Below are 16,192 nucleotides of genomic sequence, written 5' to 3' on the forward strand. Positions count from 1 at the left end.
CTACTGATTGTAAGTCGCTCTGGATAAGGGCATCTGATAAATGCCGTAAATGTAAATGTAAATGTACCTGTTCATTAGAAAGGTGAGGGTCTGAAGGGGGTCAGAACTTTGGATGAAAGAACTTTGTTCTGTTTGCTGTGATTTTGTGTCAGTACTATGGTGGGGGATTTTTGTGTGTGTGTGTGTGTGTACCCTGCCGGTCAATGTCCTGTGTTGAGGGTCATTTTTTGTCACTCTCCTCTGTCAGCCCCTCAGTCGCAGTGGTGACAAACACAATGCAGGCAGCACTTTTGCTTTTCTTGGTAGCCCTTGTGGCCCCTTTAAGTGCAGGGTCCCCGATGTCCGAATCTGAACCCATCACACAAGAGAACTTCGACCTGAACCGGGTAGGTGTGCGACCAGTGGTTTTGTGTTGTTTGTGTGTTGTGGCACCCCTTTTGCTGCTTAGCTCATCTGTTTCAATGATGTAAGATTAGTGTGTGCTTCTATGACCTTGTTATATACACACTTTTTACTCAGCTTATTTCGAGATTTTATTTCGAGAATATTTATATGAACTTGTAACCTTCTTCTTGTCCAACCAAATGCCTTAAATGTAAATGAAAATTTCAGATATATAAATGACTATATATATAAACTTGGCAGGCTGGGCTCATAACCCACCTGTCAACAGGTGATTTGAAGCGCAAGATGCGCTTTGTAAATCATTTTCAAAAACTGCAATTTTGCACGCCTGCCATAAGCAAATGAAAGTGACATTTTCATTACATGTACGTACTTTCGTGAAATCAGAAAATACTCACGAACCGTGTAGACTATGGCTACCAAACTTGGTACACGCATGTAGGATGTAGGTCTAAGTGGGTTAGCCAAACTGAGGCACCATTGGCCACTAGGTGCCGCTAGGGCAGTTAAAACAAGCACTGACTTCACTTGATTGGCATTCGTTCATCAACAAGCTCAAAAATGTGTGTTATTGACCTGACATGATGGGTCTAGCACACACTAAAAGAAATATTTCAGTCTATTGCAGAAAACGTGGCCAAAATGTGCAAATAAAGTGCAAACAATTTCAACATGCTGAAACATGTGCTTAATTTGGCAGATATTAAAATTTGAAAATGGTTTTCAGGCTGTGACTCATGAACAATGACCCAGAATGGCCAAATCTTGGCTTTGATAAATCCATTGCTGTATGACAAATCAATAAATATGGGTTTTGTTGTGCTAACTAATTCAATTTGCGCACAATTTGCAAATTGCAAATCAGAAGAGTCCCAAAGGATTAAAGAGTCTTTACCGTTATTGCAATAAAGTATTAGAATGTTTTGATAATTGGGTATGTGCATGTATGGTGGTACGACAAGCGTGCCTGCCAAATGTCGTAGCATCGGCCACTGGAGGGCGCTACGGTGGGAAATTGAAAAGTGCGCATTGGCCATTTTCTGGTTTTCCATTGGCCTGTGGGTCAAAGCGCGGTGATTTGTGCCGTGGCACTTTTGCTTGGTCCCCGTAATCGCCACTTACGGCTATATTATTTAGATTGTAATTTGCAGACAACTCCCTCTGCGGGTGCATTAGATGCATCCAAGTCACGAAACAAGTAAAATGCAGTTTACTACAAAATAAAGGTTGTGGTGTAGCCCTGATTTGTCAGGGGTCCCAGGGTGTTTCTGATTTTCCTCTTGCTGTGTTGAACCTCAGTTCATGGGGAAATGGTATGAAGTTGCTGTAGGATCTAGCCGCCAGTGGGTACTGAGGCACAAGGGCCAGTCCTTAGTTGGCACCCTGGAGGTGCAGAAAGGTGCCAACGACAAAGCTGTCAGCCTGATGAAGACAAGGTTCAGGTGAGTGGCGTCAGGCATAGAACCCACACATTCATGCGGAGGTGCCCAACGTAACGTGTCTGACCAGTGTGTGTGTGTGTGTGTGTATGTGTGTGTGTGTGTGTGTGTGACTGTACAGGCATGGCTTATGCAAGCAGTACAGTGATGAATACGAGCTGACGGACACGCCCGGGAGATTCAAATTCCGCATCTTCAGTATGCCTGACACACGTTTGAGTTTCCTGCTGCTGTGGGGTGTGGATATGGGCGGCACTGAAGCAGGATGTTTGTGATCTTCGTCTTGCAGGATGGAACGGCACCATGATCATCGACTCCTACGTGGTGCACACGAACTACGATGAATACGCTCTGGTGGTCATGTACAGACAGAGGAACGGAGGGAACAAAACCACTTCTGTTCAGCTGTATGGTGAGTATGACCCAGGAACCGGACTGAGCGCCGCATCTGTACAACGCGGTGACAGATTTAACCCTTGGTGTCAGGCCGGAGCCCAGAGCTGCGCGACACCCTGCTGGACGACTTTAAAAGGGTAGTGCGTGACCAGGGCTTGAGCGAGGACAACATCATCATCAAACAGAACGAAGGTGCACACCCTTAATCCCAAACACACACACACTCACACACACACCTACTATACAATATCTATACATGTCTTTTCACTTTCCTGTTGACTTCTCTCTCTCCTTGTGTCTGCAGGGGAGTGCACTCCGGTAGAGGTGATATCACGTCCATCACCTCAATTTCAGGTTAACCAGACACTGCGGCTAGTTCCGTAACGTGAGTACGTGTCGCTAATCTCCGAACGTTGGCTCTCGCAGAGGGCGAGGAGAGCGGTGCAGTTGCCCCTGGCCGAGGAGGAGGCGTCTGGGTCCGAGCCCGAGGACACTCCCCTCTTCAGAGGAGCCGGTGAGATGCAGGGGATGAGCTGCCCTGAACTTTTACCTTAAATAACTCCCCTAGACGAGTGTGTGTGTGTGTGTGTTTGTACCCCAGTCTCATGCCAGGCAGCTCCCGACTCTGGCCCCTGTTTCGGGATGCTGCAGCGCTTCTACTACAACTCTTCCCTCATGGCCTGCCAGGGCTTCACGTTCGGAGGTTGCATGGGCAACCAGAACAATTTTGGGACTGAGAAAGAGTGTCTGCAGAGCTGCCGCACAGAAGGTGACACGGAACGAGGCTGAAGCTGAAACTGTACTGGCGGCATTTCCGAAGGGCCTGAATTGAAGTGTTGTGTCTGTGTCCAGCGGCCTGCCGGCTGCCCATAGAGTCGGGATCCTGCAAGAGCGCCGTGGACCTCTGGGCTTTTGATCCCAACGTCGGGAAGTGTGTTTCTTTCAGATACAGCGGTTGCCAGGGCAACGGCAACAAGTTCTACACCCAGAAGGAGTGTGAGGAGTACTGTGGAGTGATAAAAGATGGTAAGAATGCACGTTTATTACATAAATCATGTGAATAGCAACAACATCATATCATATTGAGAAGTTTTTTACAGTTTGTACAATCTGCGTGTTTTTACCAGACGGGGAATTTCTCAACGTGAACTGAAGACAGAGGGAGCAAAACGGATGGCACAAAATGGAGGGATGCACACAAACTACAGGGCTGTGACCTTAACTCCTACAACTCAATAAAGCGACATTGAGACATGAGGCCATGAAAGATCTCCTATTCTCTTGTGTTCTGTAAACACCCAACACCAGACGTGTCTGGGGAATCTGTCTTAAGGTCCCCCTGTAAAAAGTCAGATCCATACTTTTTGGAGTAGAAATGTATAAAACTCAAATACCAGACTGACCGATGCGCTCTGAACCACCGGAGAGACTCACATCATGCAATTCTTGTTTGTTGTCTTAAAGGTAAGGTTTCGGCCTTCTCACAATTTTAATAAATTGATAGTTTGGAAACTAGCGTTCCTCAAAAGTATAATTGGGGGTTTTGTGGGTTAAAGACCAACACCAGACTTCATTAAGCTCCCTTCTAGCTGGTCTACCTCCATGTACCATCCGACCTCTACAACTCATACAAAATGCAGCAGCACGACTGATCTTCAACCTTCCCAAATTCTCCCACACCGCCCCTCTGCTACGTTCCCTCCACCGGCTCCCAGTAGCTGCACGCATCAGGTTCTAAATACTGATGCTGGCCTACAAAGCCAAACATGGAGTAGCACCATCCTACCTCACAGCCCTTATTACACCTCGCACTGCACCTCGTATACTCCGAGCCTCCAGTACTGCTCGCCTGGTCCCTCCATCTCTGAAGGTAAAAGGAAGACGCTCATCTAGACTCTTCTCCGTCTTGGCCCCTCGGTGGTGGAATGAACTTCCAGCTCAGTCACTGAGCACCTTCACACGGCAGCTCAAGACCTTCCTCTTTAGAGAAGATTTAGATGAACTTGTAACCTTCTTCTTGTCTGACTTCTGTATAGAAACTAGAACAGAGAAAATAAAAAGATTGTATTCATAGTTGGGGGTCCTAGTGAACCTGAACTGACCACTTCATCCATGGTAACATGGAAGCACGTTGTAAGTCTCTCTGGATACGGGCGTCTGCTAAATGCCTTAAATGTAAAAGTGAAAGGCAGCGGTACGTAATGAAGTGCCGCGTTGGCAGCAGGGTGCCTCTGATCTACGTCCAGCAGAGGGTGCTGTGCCCCTGCACACAGTGGCACCTCCTGCACACAGTGGGACCTGCCCTCTTCTCCCCCTCACGACCCCCTGTTCCTCGCTCTGCCATTGCGCCGCGCTTCCTGCCCCCCCCCACAGTTCCCAGAGTCCCCAGCTCCGTGCGCTGGCTGGAGAATGCTGGGAATATCCGGAGAGGAAAAGGGAACTGATGGCTTTCTGTGACCTTCCGCCCGAGGCCAGATCACCTGCTCCCAGATAGGTGCCAAACCCATGCAGCGAGTGGAGGGGATTTTCAGTGGTCCAGTACACACACACACACACACACACACACTCAGTTCACTGTGAAATGTATGCAGAGACTGTTGATGCGTTATCTACCGACATGCCCAAATACACACACACACACACACACACAGTACACATGTGTGTGGACATTCAGCTCACACTCCGAGATCAAAAGCCGTCGGGTGTTATCTGACCGAGCTTTGAACACATGCCGAACACACACGCTTGAACACGTGCGGGCGGGCCGCGGGGCTCCGGCGGTGTGTGTTGAGGTGTCATGACGCAGCAGAGGCCTGTACAATGTGCTGGATGGAGCACATTAGGCGCTGATTGAAATGGGAAACGTGACAAGTGTTCTTCAGGCTTTCATCCTCCTCCAGACTTTGAACTGGAGACGCGTTTGCGGGGGTCTTTGGCCCTTCGGCGTGCAGTGCGATTGCGTCGCTGGGTAAATATCTGTCTGCGCGCGAGAGAGAGAGAGAGAGAAAGAGAGGGGGGGGGGGGGGGGGCGGGGGGGGGGCAGGTCAGCTGGTAACACAAACAGATCCAGACCAGTGGGCAGGATCAAAGCCACAAAGAAACAAGGCATCTCTTCTCCTGCAAGACGCCGCCCACACACGCACGCACACTCATGCACGCTCGAGTGGCCATGCTCACATATGACACTTGTGTGAACACAGACGGAGTGTGTGTGTGTGTGTGTGTGTTACAGTCTTCTTTCAGTATCCCCGCCCCCCCCAGCCGACTGCCTCCCTGTCTGCATCCAATTTCTCCGCCCACCTGACTGCAGTGTCGCAGCTCCCAGAGTTCAGTGGGGCCGTTCGGCCAGGCCTCCTGTCACTCATCTCAGCGAACCTGCCGTTCTCGTAGTTAAGCTCTGATGAACTCTCATTTCCGTACGTTGTGGTAAAATATGGAGCAGTTGGTGCCGGAGCGATGGACTTTCCTTTAGCGTGCTGCTATTGCGGTCCATACGCGGTCCTGGCGCAAGGGTGCGTGTGTGTGTGTTCGTCTCACGCCGAGGCATTGTTGCCGTTGGCAACGGGTTTTTCCCTCGACAAGTGCAAAGAGCCACGCGTTCGTACGGAAAGTGGCGACTGTCTGTTGCAGGTGTGCGGCCTCATGAGCCGCAGAGCGAGCGGTGCCAGGCGAGACGAGTCATGCCCATACGTGGCCGAGCGCAGAACCTGCCCCGCCAGTTCCAGCTCCGACTTGTACCCGGGGTCGCTGGTGGCACGGTGCTGCCAGGTTCCCACGGTGACTATCAGGACCGTGACTGGGGACCCACCTACAAAAAAGAGGGCAAAATGACATACAATTACATCAAATTGCAGTGTGCAGCAGACGTGTTTGCTTTGGTATATATGTTAAAATGTCCTTTTTTTGTGTGTGATTTGAAATGAAATCATAGTTTAAATAGAAACATTATTTGCATTTTTGCACATGAATTGGTAGATAAACTGTAAGCAGTACGGCGTGTGGGGAGAGTTCACTAATGTCACATGACACATGTCTTCAGGAGTTACGCCATCGTGGGGGGGAGAACCGTGGTCCTGTTTGTTTCTGTCTAACTACTTCTGACACCCAGAAGTTTTGGATGATTTGGGCAGCGGTGGCCTAGCGGTTTAGGAAGTGGCCCCGTAATCAGAAGGCTGCCGGTTCGAATCCACTGAGCGAAGCACCGTCCCCACACGCTGGTCCCCGGGCGCCTGTCATGGCCGCCCACTGCTCACTCAGGGTGATGGTTAAATGCAGAGGACACATTTCCAACCTTCCTCCTCCATTTCCACTAGTCCCCCCAGCAAACCAGGCGTGAAGATACACTATCAGAGGCTTTTATTCTAGAATCCTCATTCCGGTGCTTGGAGAGCCAGCATACGTGATGTCAGCAGAGACCTCGGACGTATCAAGAGTGAAGATTTTTAAACAGACATGGTCTCGAACGCAGATTCAGTTGTAAGTAGGTCCTTGGCGTGAGATTTTGGTTTTTGTGAAGCTGCCTGAAAGTAGGGTGCTGAGGTGCTGGTAGTGGCTTCCTTCTCAACCTGAAGCTCTGACGGTGTCACCTCAAGGACCTGAATTTGACCGAGCCCGTGTGTGGGTTTCTTCTATGTGCTTTAATCACTGCTGGTGTTGTGGGGGTGATGGTGGAGTGGACGGTGAACTGAGTGTTTCCTCACCGCTGTGGACTGTTCTGATTCGCTATGGGCTGTTCCAGCTCTGTGGCGTGGTGTTGGGTCCAATGAAACAGGAGTTGGCTGCAGTTCAGAAGCTGTCTGACTGTCTGGGACCACATGAGACAGTTCGTCATTTGATAACCTGCACTTTCGAGGCTCGGCGCAGAGCGGGGGTGTCATGTTCAAAAGGCAGAAACAAATTCCTGGCATTTATTAACTTTTTTTTTCTTTTTCACACCAACGCAGTTTTAGATCCGTTCCGGCACATTCGTCCCTCGTTCTATAAAGAAAACGTAGAAATATTGAAGTGGGGGTGGGGGGGTGGGGTGTTTTACCTTCCTCCTCCCACCGCCCCTCCCTCTCCTCTTCTGCTTTCATTCACACGGGGGTCCTGCCCCCCCCCCCCCCCCCACATCCCAGTCCATTTTCCTACAGGCTTCTCCCTCCATTCTGCGGCCTCGCCCTGGGTGCAGCTGAGAGCCGGAGAGGGGGATGACAATAGGGAGAATGAGAGCCTGCTGTAAGGGGGTAGCTGAATAGGCCCATTCAACGTGCCCAGCCGAACAGAATAGCATCTCCATCTCACCTCAAACCCGCAGCTTTGCTCCGCACAACCGGGCCTTTATTCTTGGTAATTACACACACACACACACACACACACACACACAGGGGAACCATGCAGCAAAATGAGTGAAAGCATAGCTAGACACAACATATGAGTGCATGTGCACATACACACACACACACACACACACACACACAGAACAACATAAACTGGCGTGACACACATACACACACCCGCAGAAACAATGGGAAGCCCAGGAATGTCACACAAAGGCCAAACCTTAATGCAGCACAGCCATGGAGCGTCCAACTTGCAGATCCCGCCGCTGACGGCCCTGACCCGACACAGCGCCGCGGCTGCGGGTGCGAGTCTGTCAAATCGGCCATTAAAAAAAAGAGGCGGCGAACGAACGAACGAACGAACGAACGTGGATGTAGGTGGGAATCGATTCATGCCGAAGCCGCAGAGGCCCCCCGGACTTTCTTCCCGGAATGCAGTGATGTTATCCCTCTCGGAGTTAAGTGGCTGCTTGAGTCACCGAGAGCCAAAGCAGTTAGAGCGGCGAAGGGAAAAAAAACCACATGAGATGCCGGAATTCGGCGCCGCACAGAGAGGCCGTGCCAGCGCTCTCTAACCCAGACCTAAAACGCTTTATAGCTGCTGTTGGCGTTTTTTTTATGCGGCTGATGCATTATACTGTCACTTTTATTCCTTTATGGCTCCAGAATACATGCCCTGTTGTTTTCCATTGTCTTCATTACAGCCGTGGAACATAAGATCCTGGTCCAGGGTGAGGATCTGGGCTTTTTATGAACTGAAGGCCTGAGGCTGTGGGCTTTTTGAAGTTAAGAGGCGAGACTGTAGGGAAATATAAAATTGACCGGTGCACCACTAACAAACTCCACTTTTACAACCAGAGGTTTCCGTATTTTGATTTTTCTACACAAAGACACACACACACACACACACACACACATGCAGAGGAAAGCATTAGGATGTCCAGCTGGGAGAGGTCAAGACACACCGGCCTCCCCAAACGCCGGAACATTCTGTGTAACAGGAGAAGGGGGTTGGTTGACCCTGCATTCGGTGTCCTACAATATGTCCTTATCTGTGTGTGTGTGCGAGGGGGGGGGTCCTGCAGCCTGTTGCATGGATGTGCTGCCGTCCAGACGGACCTCCGCACGCACACGGAGCCCCGCCCGCTCCACGCTCTGTGCAGGAATGGGGCGAGCAGTGATGGAGCGAGGGCCACAAAGGCCAGACAAAGGGAGCAGCAGCAGGACAGTGCAGCGATGTGACAGGCTGCCACCGGAGGGGGGGGGTATGAGGGACTTTTTTTTTGCGGGGGGGGGTCCATATGGGCATCCCCTCCCCTCAGCACTCCCTCCCTGAGCAAACAGGCAGATGCCACAAGGGTCCCTACCCCGCCTGGTGGGCCACTGGGTCAATCTGCAGAGGGACACAGCTAAATAGCTGCAGAGGGAGCGAGAGAGAGAGAGAGACCCAGCTGCCTGCTGCAAACACACACACACACACACTCTCAAGCATAGTTATACACACACACACACTCTCAAGCATAGTTATACACACACACACACTCTCAAGCATAGTTATACACACACACACACTCTCAAGCATAGTTTTACACACACACACTCTCAAGCATAGTTATACACACACACACACTCTCAAGCATAGTTATACACACACACACACTCTCAAGCATAGTTATACACACACACACACAACACACACACACACTCTCAAGCATAGTTTTACACACACAGACAGTGGGAGACGCAGCAGTGCTTCAGTTTGTCATCGTTGTTTATGGTTTGTTTACGTCTCTGTTCACCGCTCTGGTCTGTTCGTGGTGGGTTTCGTCTCTCAGTCGGCACTGTGCACATTCGCAGCGTGTTACACACTCCTCGCCACCGAGAGAGGGAGAGAGAGAGAGTGCAAACTTTACACAGACAGAGGTCCCATCTGCAATCATCACCACGGAAAAAGTAGATAAAAAACCAACACATCTAAAAGGTTCCCATGAAAAACACATACACACATTCTCTACACACTCTGCAGAAGACTCCACTCTTTAACAGCCGGGGGATTGTGGGTAAGAATGAGAAGGAGCACAGGGGTGAGATGTGTGTGGGGCAGTATAATAGGTCTATTGTGTGTGTGGTGTGTGTGTGTGTGTGTATGTGGTGGGGGAGGGGGTGGGGGGCTTGGCTTGCTCTGCCTTTGTGTAAAAGGTCTGCTCTTCTGGCTCTCCAGTATGTTATGGAGATGGACAAGCTTAGGAACCTCCGAGACGCCCCCCCCCCTCCCATCTCTCTCTCTCTTTTCTCCATCATTTTCTGTGCCTCCCCCATCCCTCCATCACAGGCCGTGTTTCATTAGCATAACAGCTGCTTAGTGCGGGGTGGGGGCAGGACAGGCTGGTGTGTGTGTGTCTGGGAGCTGAATGGGCCTGAAGTAGGGACCCAGCAGACAGGACAAAAGAGGAGGGGACAGCAGAATGGGGGGAGTGAATGGCCCCGCTTGTCACCGTGCACAAGGAGGGGAAAAAAAGCAGAATGGAGTTGAAGAATGAAAGAAAGTTAAAAAAAAAAAAAAAGAAAAAAGGGGGGATCGGAGGGCAAGGGAAGACGGTCCTGGCCACCTGTCTCAAGCCCCCCCCACCTTAGCCCCATCCCTCAATTTCCATCTCCTGTGACCGGGTTCTCATCATTCAGCGAAGGTTTCTGTAGCTTCTCTTGCTCTGGGAAAAACTTCAAGTCAGCAGGTTTGGGGTGTTTTTGCATGCTGGGATTATCAATAGCTGCAGTGTTCCGTGTTCATGGTTTCACGAAATCAGTTATTGTGTGTCTGTGTGTGTGTATACAGTAAAGGTGAAACGTCTGGACACCTTCTCATTCAACATGTTTTCTTTATTTTCATGACATTTAACGTTGGTAGAGTCTCACTGAAGGCATCAAAACTATGAATGAACACACGTTGAGTTCTGTACTTAACAAAAAGTGGGAGACCTGAGACCTCCACAGTCACCGGACCTGAACCCAGTCCAGATGGTTTGGGGGTGAGCTGGACCAACAAGTGCTAAACACCTCTGGGAACTCCTTCAAGACTGTTGGAGAAGCATTTCAAGGTGACGACCTCTTGAAGCTCATGGAGAGAATGCCAGAGAGTGTGCAAAGCAGTAATCAGAGCAAAGAAACTAGAATATAAAACATGTTTTCACTTATTTCAACCTTTTTTTGTTAAGTACAATAACTCCACATGTGTTCATTCATAGTTTTGATGCCTTCAGTGAGAATCTACCAACGTAAATGGTCATGAAGATAAAGAAAACACGTTGAAAGAGAAGGTGTCCAGACTTTTGGCCTGTACTGTATATATATATACATATATATATATATATGTTGCATGACATTATGATCTGATATTTAAAATATTAGGAGGAACACTTTGCTTCTGCAACAAAATTTTCCCTCCTACAATGCAGCCGTCCCACAGCAATGCCATTCAGGCAGCAGCTGAGAATGTGACGTTTTAACTGTTTAAAAGGCCAGAGTGTACAGTATTGTGAAGAAACCTGTGCAAGATGGGTCAGTTAGGGTGTTATGCCTAACTCAACACTTAGTATTCTTAGTATTCCATAGAAAAATGAAATCCAGCAGGCGTGGCTGGTGCTCATCACGTGCAGGTGTACAATGTGACGCATGCAGCACCTCTCGGCTAAACAAATTGTGAGTTTGGAACTTCCTGGTTCAAGGAACTGTGAGTCACGAAGGAAATATTCCTGCTCGGTTTAATCTCATGCCATGACCGAGTCCTGTGACTGACATCGAAACCCGCGTCCAGATTCTTTCATGCCAACGGAGGCTAATGTCGCCCATCACAGTCCAACTTCCAGGCCCATCGACGTCCCCCTTCTGTCCAAACCACCCAGACTGGCGTCCCCGTCACACAGCGAAGCGCTGTGGACTTCACACGCCCGCAAAAACGCCAGAGCCAGTAACTTGAGCCGGCTTGGGGAAAGACGAATGCACGGCAGGCTTAGCACTGCAGGGTCCGCTCCAGTGAGCTGCGTGGGGATGACTGCCGGCGTCTTGCCGAAGTCTTCGGCGCGTTCACAAGCCGCGACATGGAAGAAAGCGGATTAGGAAACGTTCTGATGTTCTCATTCTCGGGTTCAGGTAACAGCTCTCTCTCTCTCTCTCTCTCCCTCTCTCTGCTAAAATCATTCCCAAATTCCGGCTGTGATGTGCGGCAGCGCAGGCACATGAAGAATCTATTAGGGGGCCTCTCTGTTGCACTCTGGGACAGCGGCCAACTCAGCCGCCGGACAATGGAAATCCAGCTTTACAAAAACATCCTGCCGAAGTGAGGGGGGGGGGCGAGCGAGAGGGAACAATGAGGAGAAAGCGGGGAGACCCTGGAGCTCTGCGGTGGGAGACAGGCGGCTTTGGGCCGCGTTGGAAAGGTTCTGAAGGTGACGTTGGTGTCAGGCCTGCTCTTCACGCTCACACACACACACACACACACACACACACACACACCAGTGGCGCCGGGCCCCGTGCAAGAGGAAGTGCGGCGGCCCTCGAAACAACTGAAATGTGATTCGCCGACACGTCGTGCGGTTGAGTCACCTGTGTGTGACTCGGCCCAAAACCGCAGAGGAACGGTGAGAAACGGTGCCGAGGAAAGCCTGAGTGTGTGTGAGTGTGTGTGTGTGTGTGTGTGTGTGTGTGTGAATAACTGAGTGAACTAGCAGACAGTGGCAGGACAGCAAGGCAGGGGTGCTACCCCACTCACAGGCGGGTAACATAAAACCCACTAACACACACACACACACACACACACACACACACACAAGGGAGGGGATCCTTCTTTAAAACAAAACTACCCACAATCCTCTGCACTCTTTTATCCACTCTGTGAAAGGACAGGGCCAAATGAATGACAAAAGGAGGGGAGAATGAGGAGCGGGGTCGGGTTGGCCTGCAGAAGGGGGGGCAGAGCACTCGATTCTTCTTGGGAGGAAAGAGAGACGAGCGAGACGAGAGGAGAGGAACAAATATCGCAGCAACACCACATAGGCTTTAATGATTTCTTTACTGGCTTGTACACAAATGTACAAAAAAAAAAAAAAAAAAATTACAGCACTCATTTTCTCACCACGCATGAAATATCACAGTGTTACAAACAAGAAAAAAAAAAAAAAAAACACACATGCACACACACCAACAACAACACAAAAAAAGCCAAATGAAACACACCAAAACATTCGCGTCACAAATCCACAAAAATATTGTTTGCTAAAAGAAAAAAAAACTCATTCTCTTACACCTATTCAGCTGCTCAGCTCTTCTGCCATAAATGTTATGACAAACGCAGAGTGACACAGCCATACGACGTGCAATTTTATTTTTGTTACAATGATCTTACCATCAAATGTATCATTTCCCCATTCAAATGACAGGAGCAGGGCACTTCAGAGCTGAAAGTGCTCCAAGATATTATCAGCGTTTATATATATTTATATATTTATATATACATACACATAAACCCAATCACAGAGATACGAACTTCTTTGCAAACGTCACGTTTTGCAAAGTTAACACACACAAGGAGACAATATAACCTGGAGTATTTTATAAAATAGCATTTTGTTGTGTTCCTTTTTTTTTTTCTATTCAGAAAAAATACATTTGTTGACACAAAGCCAACTAATCAACAACAGTCATCAGTGCAATATAAAAAAAACGATCAAGTTTAAGACAAGCGATGCATATTTTCTGCTTTACCAATGCTGATAAAAAATGTGGCTTCTGCTGTCTCTCCAGGTAAAATAATAAACCACATGAATTGACCACATGACGAATGATTCAAAACACTCATGGCCCCCAAAAAAACGCGGCGGGTGCATCTGCAGCACCTCAAAAAACAGCATCGTGCATGCCAGGTACGCACACAGAAACCATGCAAACACACACTCGCTCTCTCACACACACACACACACACAGACAAACTGCATACGCTGGACTCCTCACGTAATGACTGTGATTCAGATACTTATAGTCTTTTAAAAACTAACTGTTGGCCACGGACTCAAACACAACACACTATGAAAAAGAAAAAAGTTAAAAAAAAATAAAGCAGCATTGAAACATCAGGGTTGCCATGACTTTTCGTATTTTAAATGCAGCAGGCAGTTTGTGCAACAACATGTGCAGATCTTCCTGCAAGTCATGTTACAACAGAAGGAATAAATCCGAATGAAAGAGTCGATTCTCGTCGTCCTGCTCAGTAGTAACTTATTCGACAGCCTGAGCGCCTGAAGTTACCCGGCCACGCACTAGGGGGCGCTAAAGGCTCCATATCTTGTGCAGCAAAACTCCCTGCATTTAATAGTCATGCAATACACTCCACGTTCTGCAAACTAAACAACGAAATTAAAAAGGAAGTTGGAAAAAAAAAAAAGTATTAAAATGCCAAGACGCGATAGGCGTTCGGTTGAAATTATCATCATAGCATCCATGCATTGCATGCAGAGGAAATACGCTTAGCTTCACCAACAAATTAAAGTTCGGATGCCGACCAATTATCCCGGGGCTTGAAATAAAAGAATTAAAACGGTTCTCCAGCCAAGAGGTGGTTTAATTGTGCGGTGATTTAAAACGGATGAAATGGCAAAGCTTTAAAAAAAAGCATAACGCGATGGTCGTCGGAGAATTGATGCGTGAAACTAGTGAAATACTCTTGAATACTTGAAAAACAAACTCGAGGTAGCTGGTAGAGGAAACCAAACATACAGTAGAAGAAATGAATAACTTGTAGGCCAGTTCGGGGACAATGTGTTTTGTGGCTTTATCATCATATATGATATATATAATATATATATATATATATATACACACGCACAAAGCACGGCGAATTTGGGCAAACGGGACAGGTTACTACTGAGTCCGAAAGCAGCTACGTCACCGTAAAGATCGGATTTTTTTTTTTTTTTAAGAATTAAAAAAAAAAAAAAAAAAACAACAACAACCACAACATAATTTACTCATCTCAATGTACCTTCATAATAAAGAGACAATAACCCGGGCTGCGTTTCACAGTGATGACCAGGGCGTTCGTGGAATACTGACAGGACATTATAAAGTGTAATTCCCAATGCAACTTTCCTGACGTTTTGATACAAAGCGAAAGCAGCGGTTTTAGTAACATTGACCATCAGGTCCACCGGCCTGGAAGCTGGTGTCCGGCGGAGCGTATTTCACTACTGACGAGGAGAAAAGGGGAAGCGTAAAGCTATTGTGTACAGTACTTAACATTTAGTCAGTTTTATTTTGAGTATTTTCTTTTATTGCACACACACACATACATGTGTGTGTGTGTGTGTTGTTTTTGTAAAAGCACTGGATACCATAACGACGCGTTTGAAACATGCCAAATTAATGAATTGATAAAAAAAAAATTATTATAATAATAATAAAGAGAGAGACGTATTTTAGTGGAAATAAAACAGTGTTTAGCCGATGGCCTTCGTTCACCTCTTCCCTTTCAGAGCCCCTGTATTCCAGCATGCATCCACACAGCAGCAAGTGCCATCTCGCGAGGAAGGTCAAGCCGGCCGGCGAGGACCTTCTCCTCCTCATCCTCCTCCTCCTCCTCCTCATCCTCTCCTCGCAGTCCGTCCGTCCTCCGGAGGAAAACCCGCTCCGACATTCAAGATAAAAGCTTTAGTACCAACGCACGTGCGTTTTTTATTCATTTATTTTTTTCATTTTTGTTTCGTTTCTTTTTAAGTCCTCTGAGGGTGTAACTCTAAGGTCAGACGGAACCAGAACCGGAGAGAACCCCCCCTCTCTCCCCATTTGGTTTTTTTTTTTTTTTTTTTTTTTTTTAAAGTCTCTCGTTTCGTGTTGTTGTTTCTTTTAACTCTAAATTTGGCCTCTTTGACCTGCCTGTCGCTCGGGCCTCCCCGGCGTCCCCTCACCGCGCCCCGGAAGAGTACTTGGCCTTGGTGATGAGGTACAGCACGATGTCCTGGTGGCCGCCGAACGCGGCGATGTGCAGGGCGCTCCAGCCCTCGCGGTTGGCCAGGCGGATGTCGGCGCCGAACTTGACCAGCAGCTTCACCAGCTCCAGGTTGCCGTCGATGACGGACTGGTGCAGCGCCGTCTGGCCCTCGGGGCCGAACGAGTTGACGTTGAACTCGCAGTTGGTCATGTTCTGCAGCAGCGAGTGCAGCTCCTTGGTGTTGCCCTTCTTCACCGCCTCCTGGAAGACCCTCTGCGGCGCGGAGCAGGTCGACACCTCCGCCTGGCTCATGGCTCGACGTTATATCCCCCGGGGAAAAGAGCGACGAGAGAAAAAATCCCAATTCCGGACCCCCGGACAGAAAGGGGGGGTGAAGAAGGAGAGATCCAGGCCGCGCAAGGTGTCGTGGGGTCCGCGCTCCGGTCCAGCCCGGTCGTGTCCCTCCACAGACGCGGTCGCGGCGGGGTCCTAGTGCATCTACCGCCCCCGGAGAGCCCTGGCGCGGGGAGACGAGCGGCGTTGTGACGGGCGCTGGACGGCGTGCTGCGTGGGTCCCGGCGAGGAGTCTCTACACGGAGCCGCGCCGCCAGGAGGGATATTTCAGACGCGCGGGGGATTTGCATAACAATTCCGCC

At 48.9% G+C, this 16,192-nt stretch overlaps 2 protein-coding genes across 3 annotated transcripts; one reads left to right on the forward strand and one right to left on the reverse strand.

Annotated features, from left to right (window-relative positions):
- The first annotated feature begins 61 nt into the window (after positions 1-61).
- On the forward strand, positions 62-3,909 carry ambp (alpha-1-microglobulin/bikunin precursor). 2 transcript variants are annotated; one of them, XM_028973701.1, is made up of 11 exons: positions 62-82; positions 248-386; positions 1,705-1,847; positions 1,966-2,042; positions 2,134-2,256; positions 2,331-2,432; positions 2,545-2,594; positions 2,667-2,754; positions 2,842-3,009; positions 3,093-3,266; positions 3,368-3,909. In XM_028973701.1, the coding sequence occupies exons 2-11, from the start codon at positions 276-278 to the stop codon at positions 3,391-3,393; spliced, it is 1,062 nt and encodes a 353-aa protein (XP_028829534.1). In that variant the 5' UTR covers positions 62-82; positions 248-275; the 3' UTR covers positions 3,394-3,909. The 2 variants fall into 2 exon arrangements, with proteins under 2 accessions (XP_028829534.1, XP_028829535.1); XM_028973702.1 differs by having other exon boundaries at positions 2,545-2,564.
- Positions 3,910-13,192: 9,283 nt separating this feature from the next.
- nrarpa (NOTCH regulated ankyrin repeat protein a) lies at positions 13,193-16,192 on the reverse strand. Its single transcript, XM_028973591.1, has one exon. The coding sequence runs from the start codon at positions 15,846-15,848 to the stop codon at positions 15,510-15,512; it is 339 nt and encodes a 112-aa protein (XP_028829424.1). The 5' UTR covers positions 15,849-16,192; the 3' UTR covers positions 13,193-15,509.

Source organism: Denticeps clupeoides, chromosome 3 (assembly GCF_900700375.1).
Source record: "Denticeps clupeoides chromosome 3, fDenClu1.1, whole genome shotgun sequence".
NCBI classification, from domain to species: domain Eukaryota; kingdom Metazoa; phylum Chordata; class Actinopteri; order Clupeiformes; family Denticipitidae; genus Denticeps; species Denticeps clupeoides.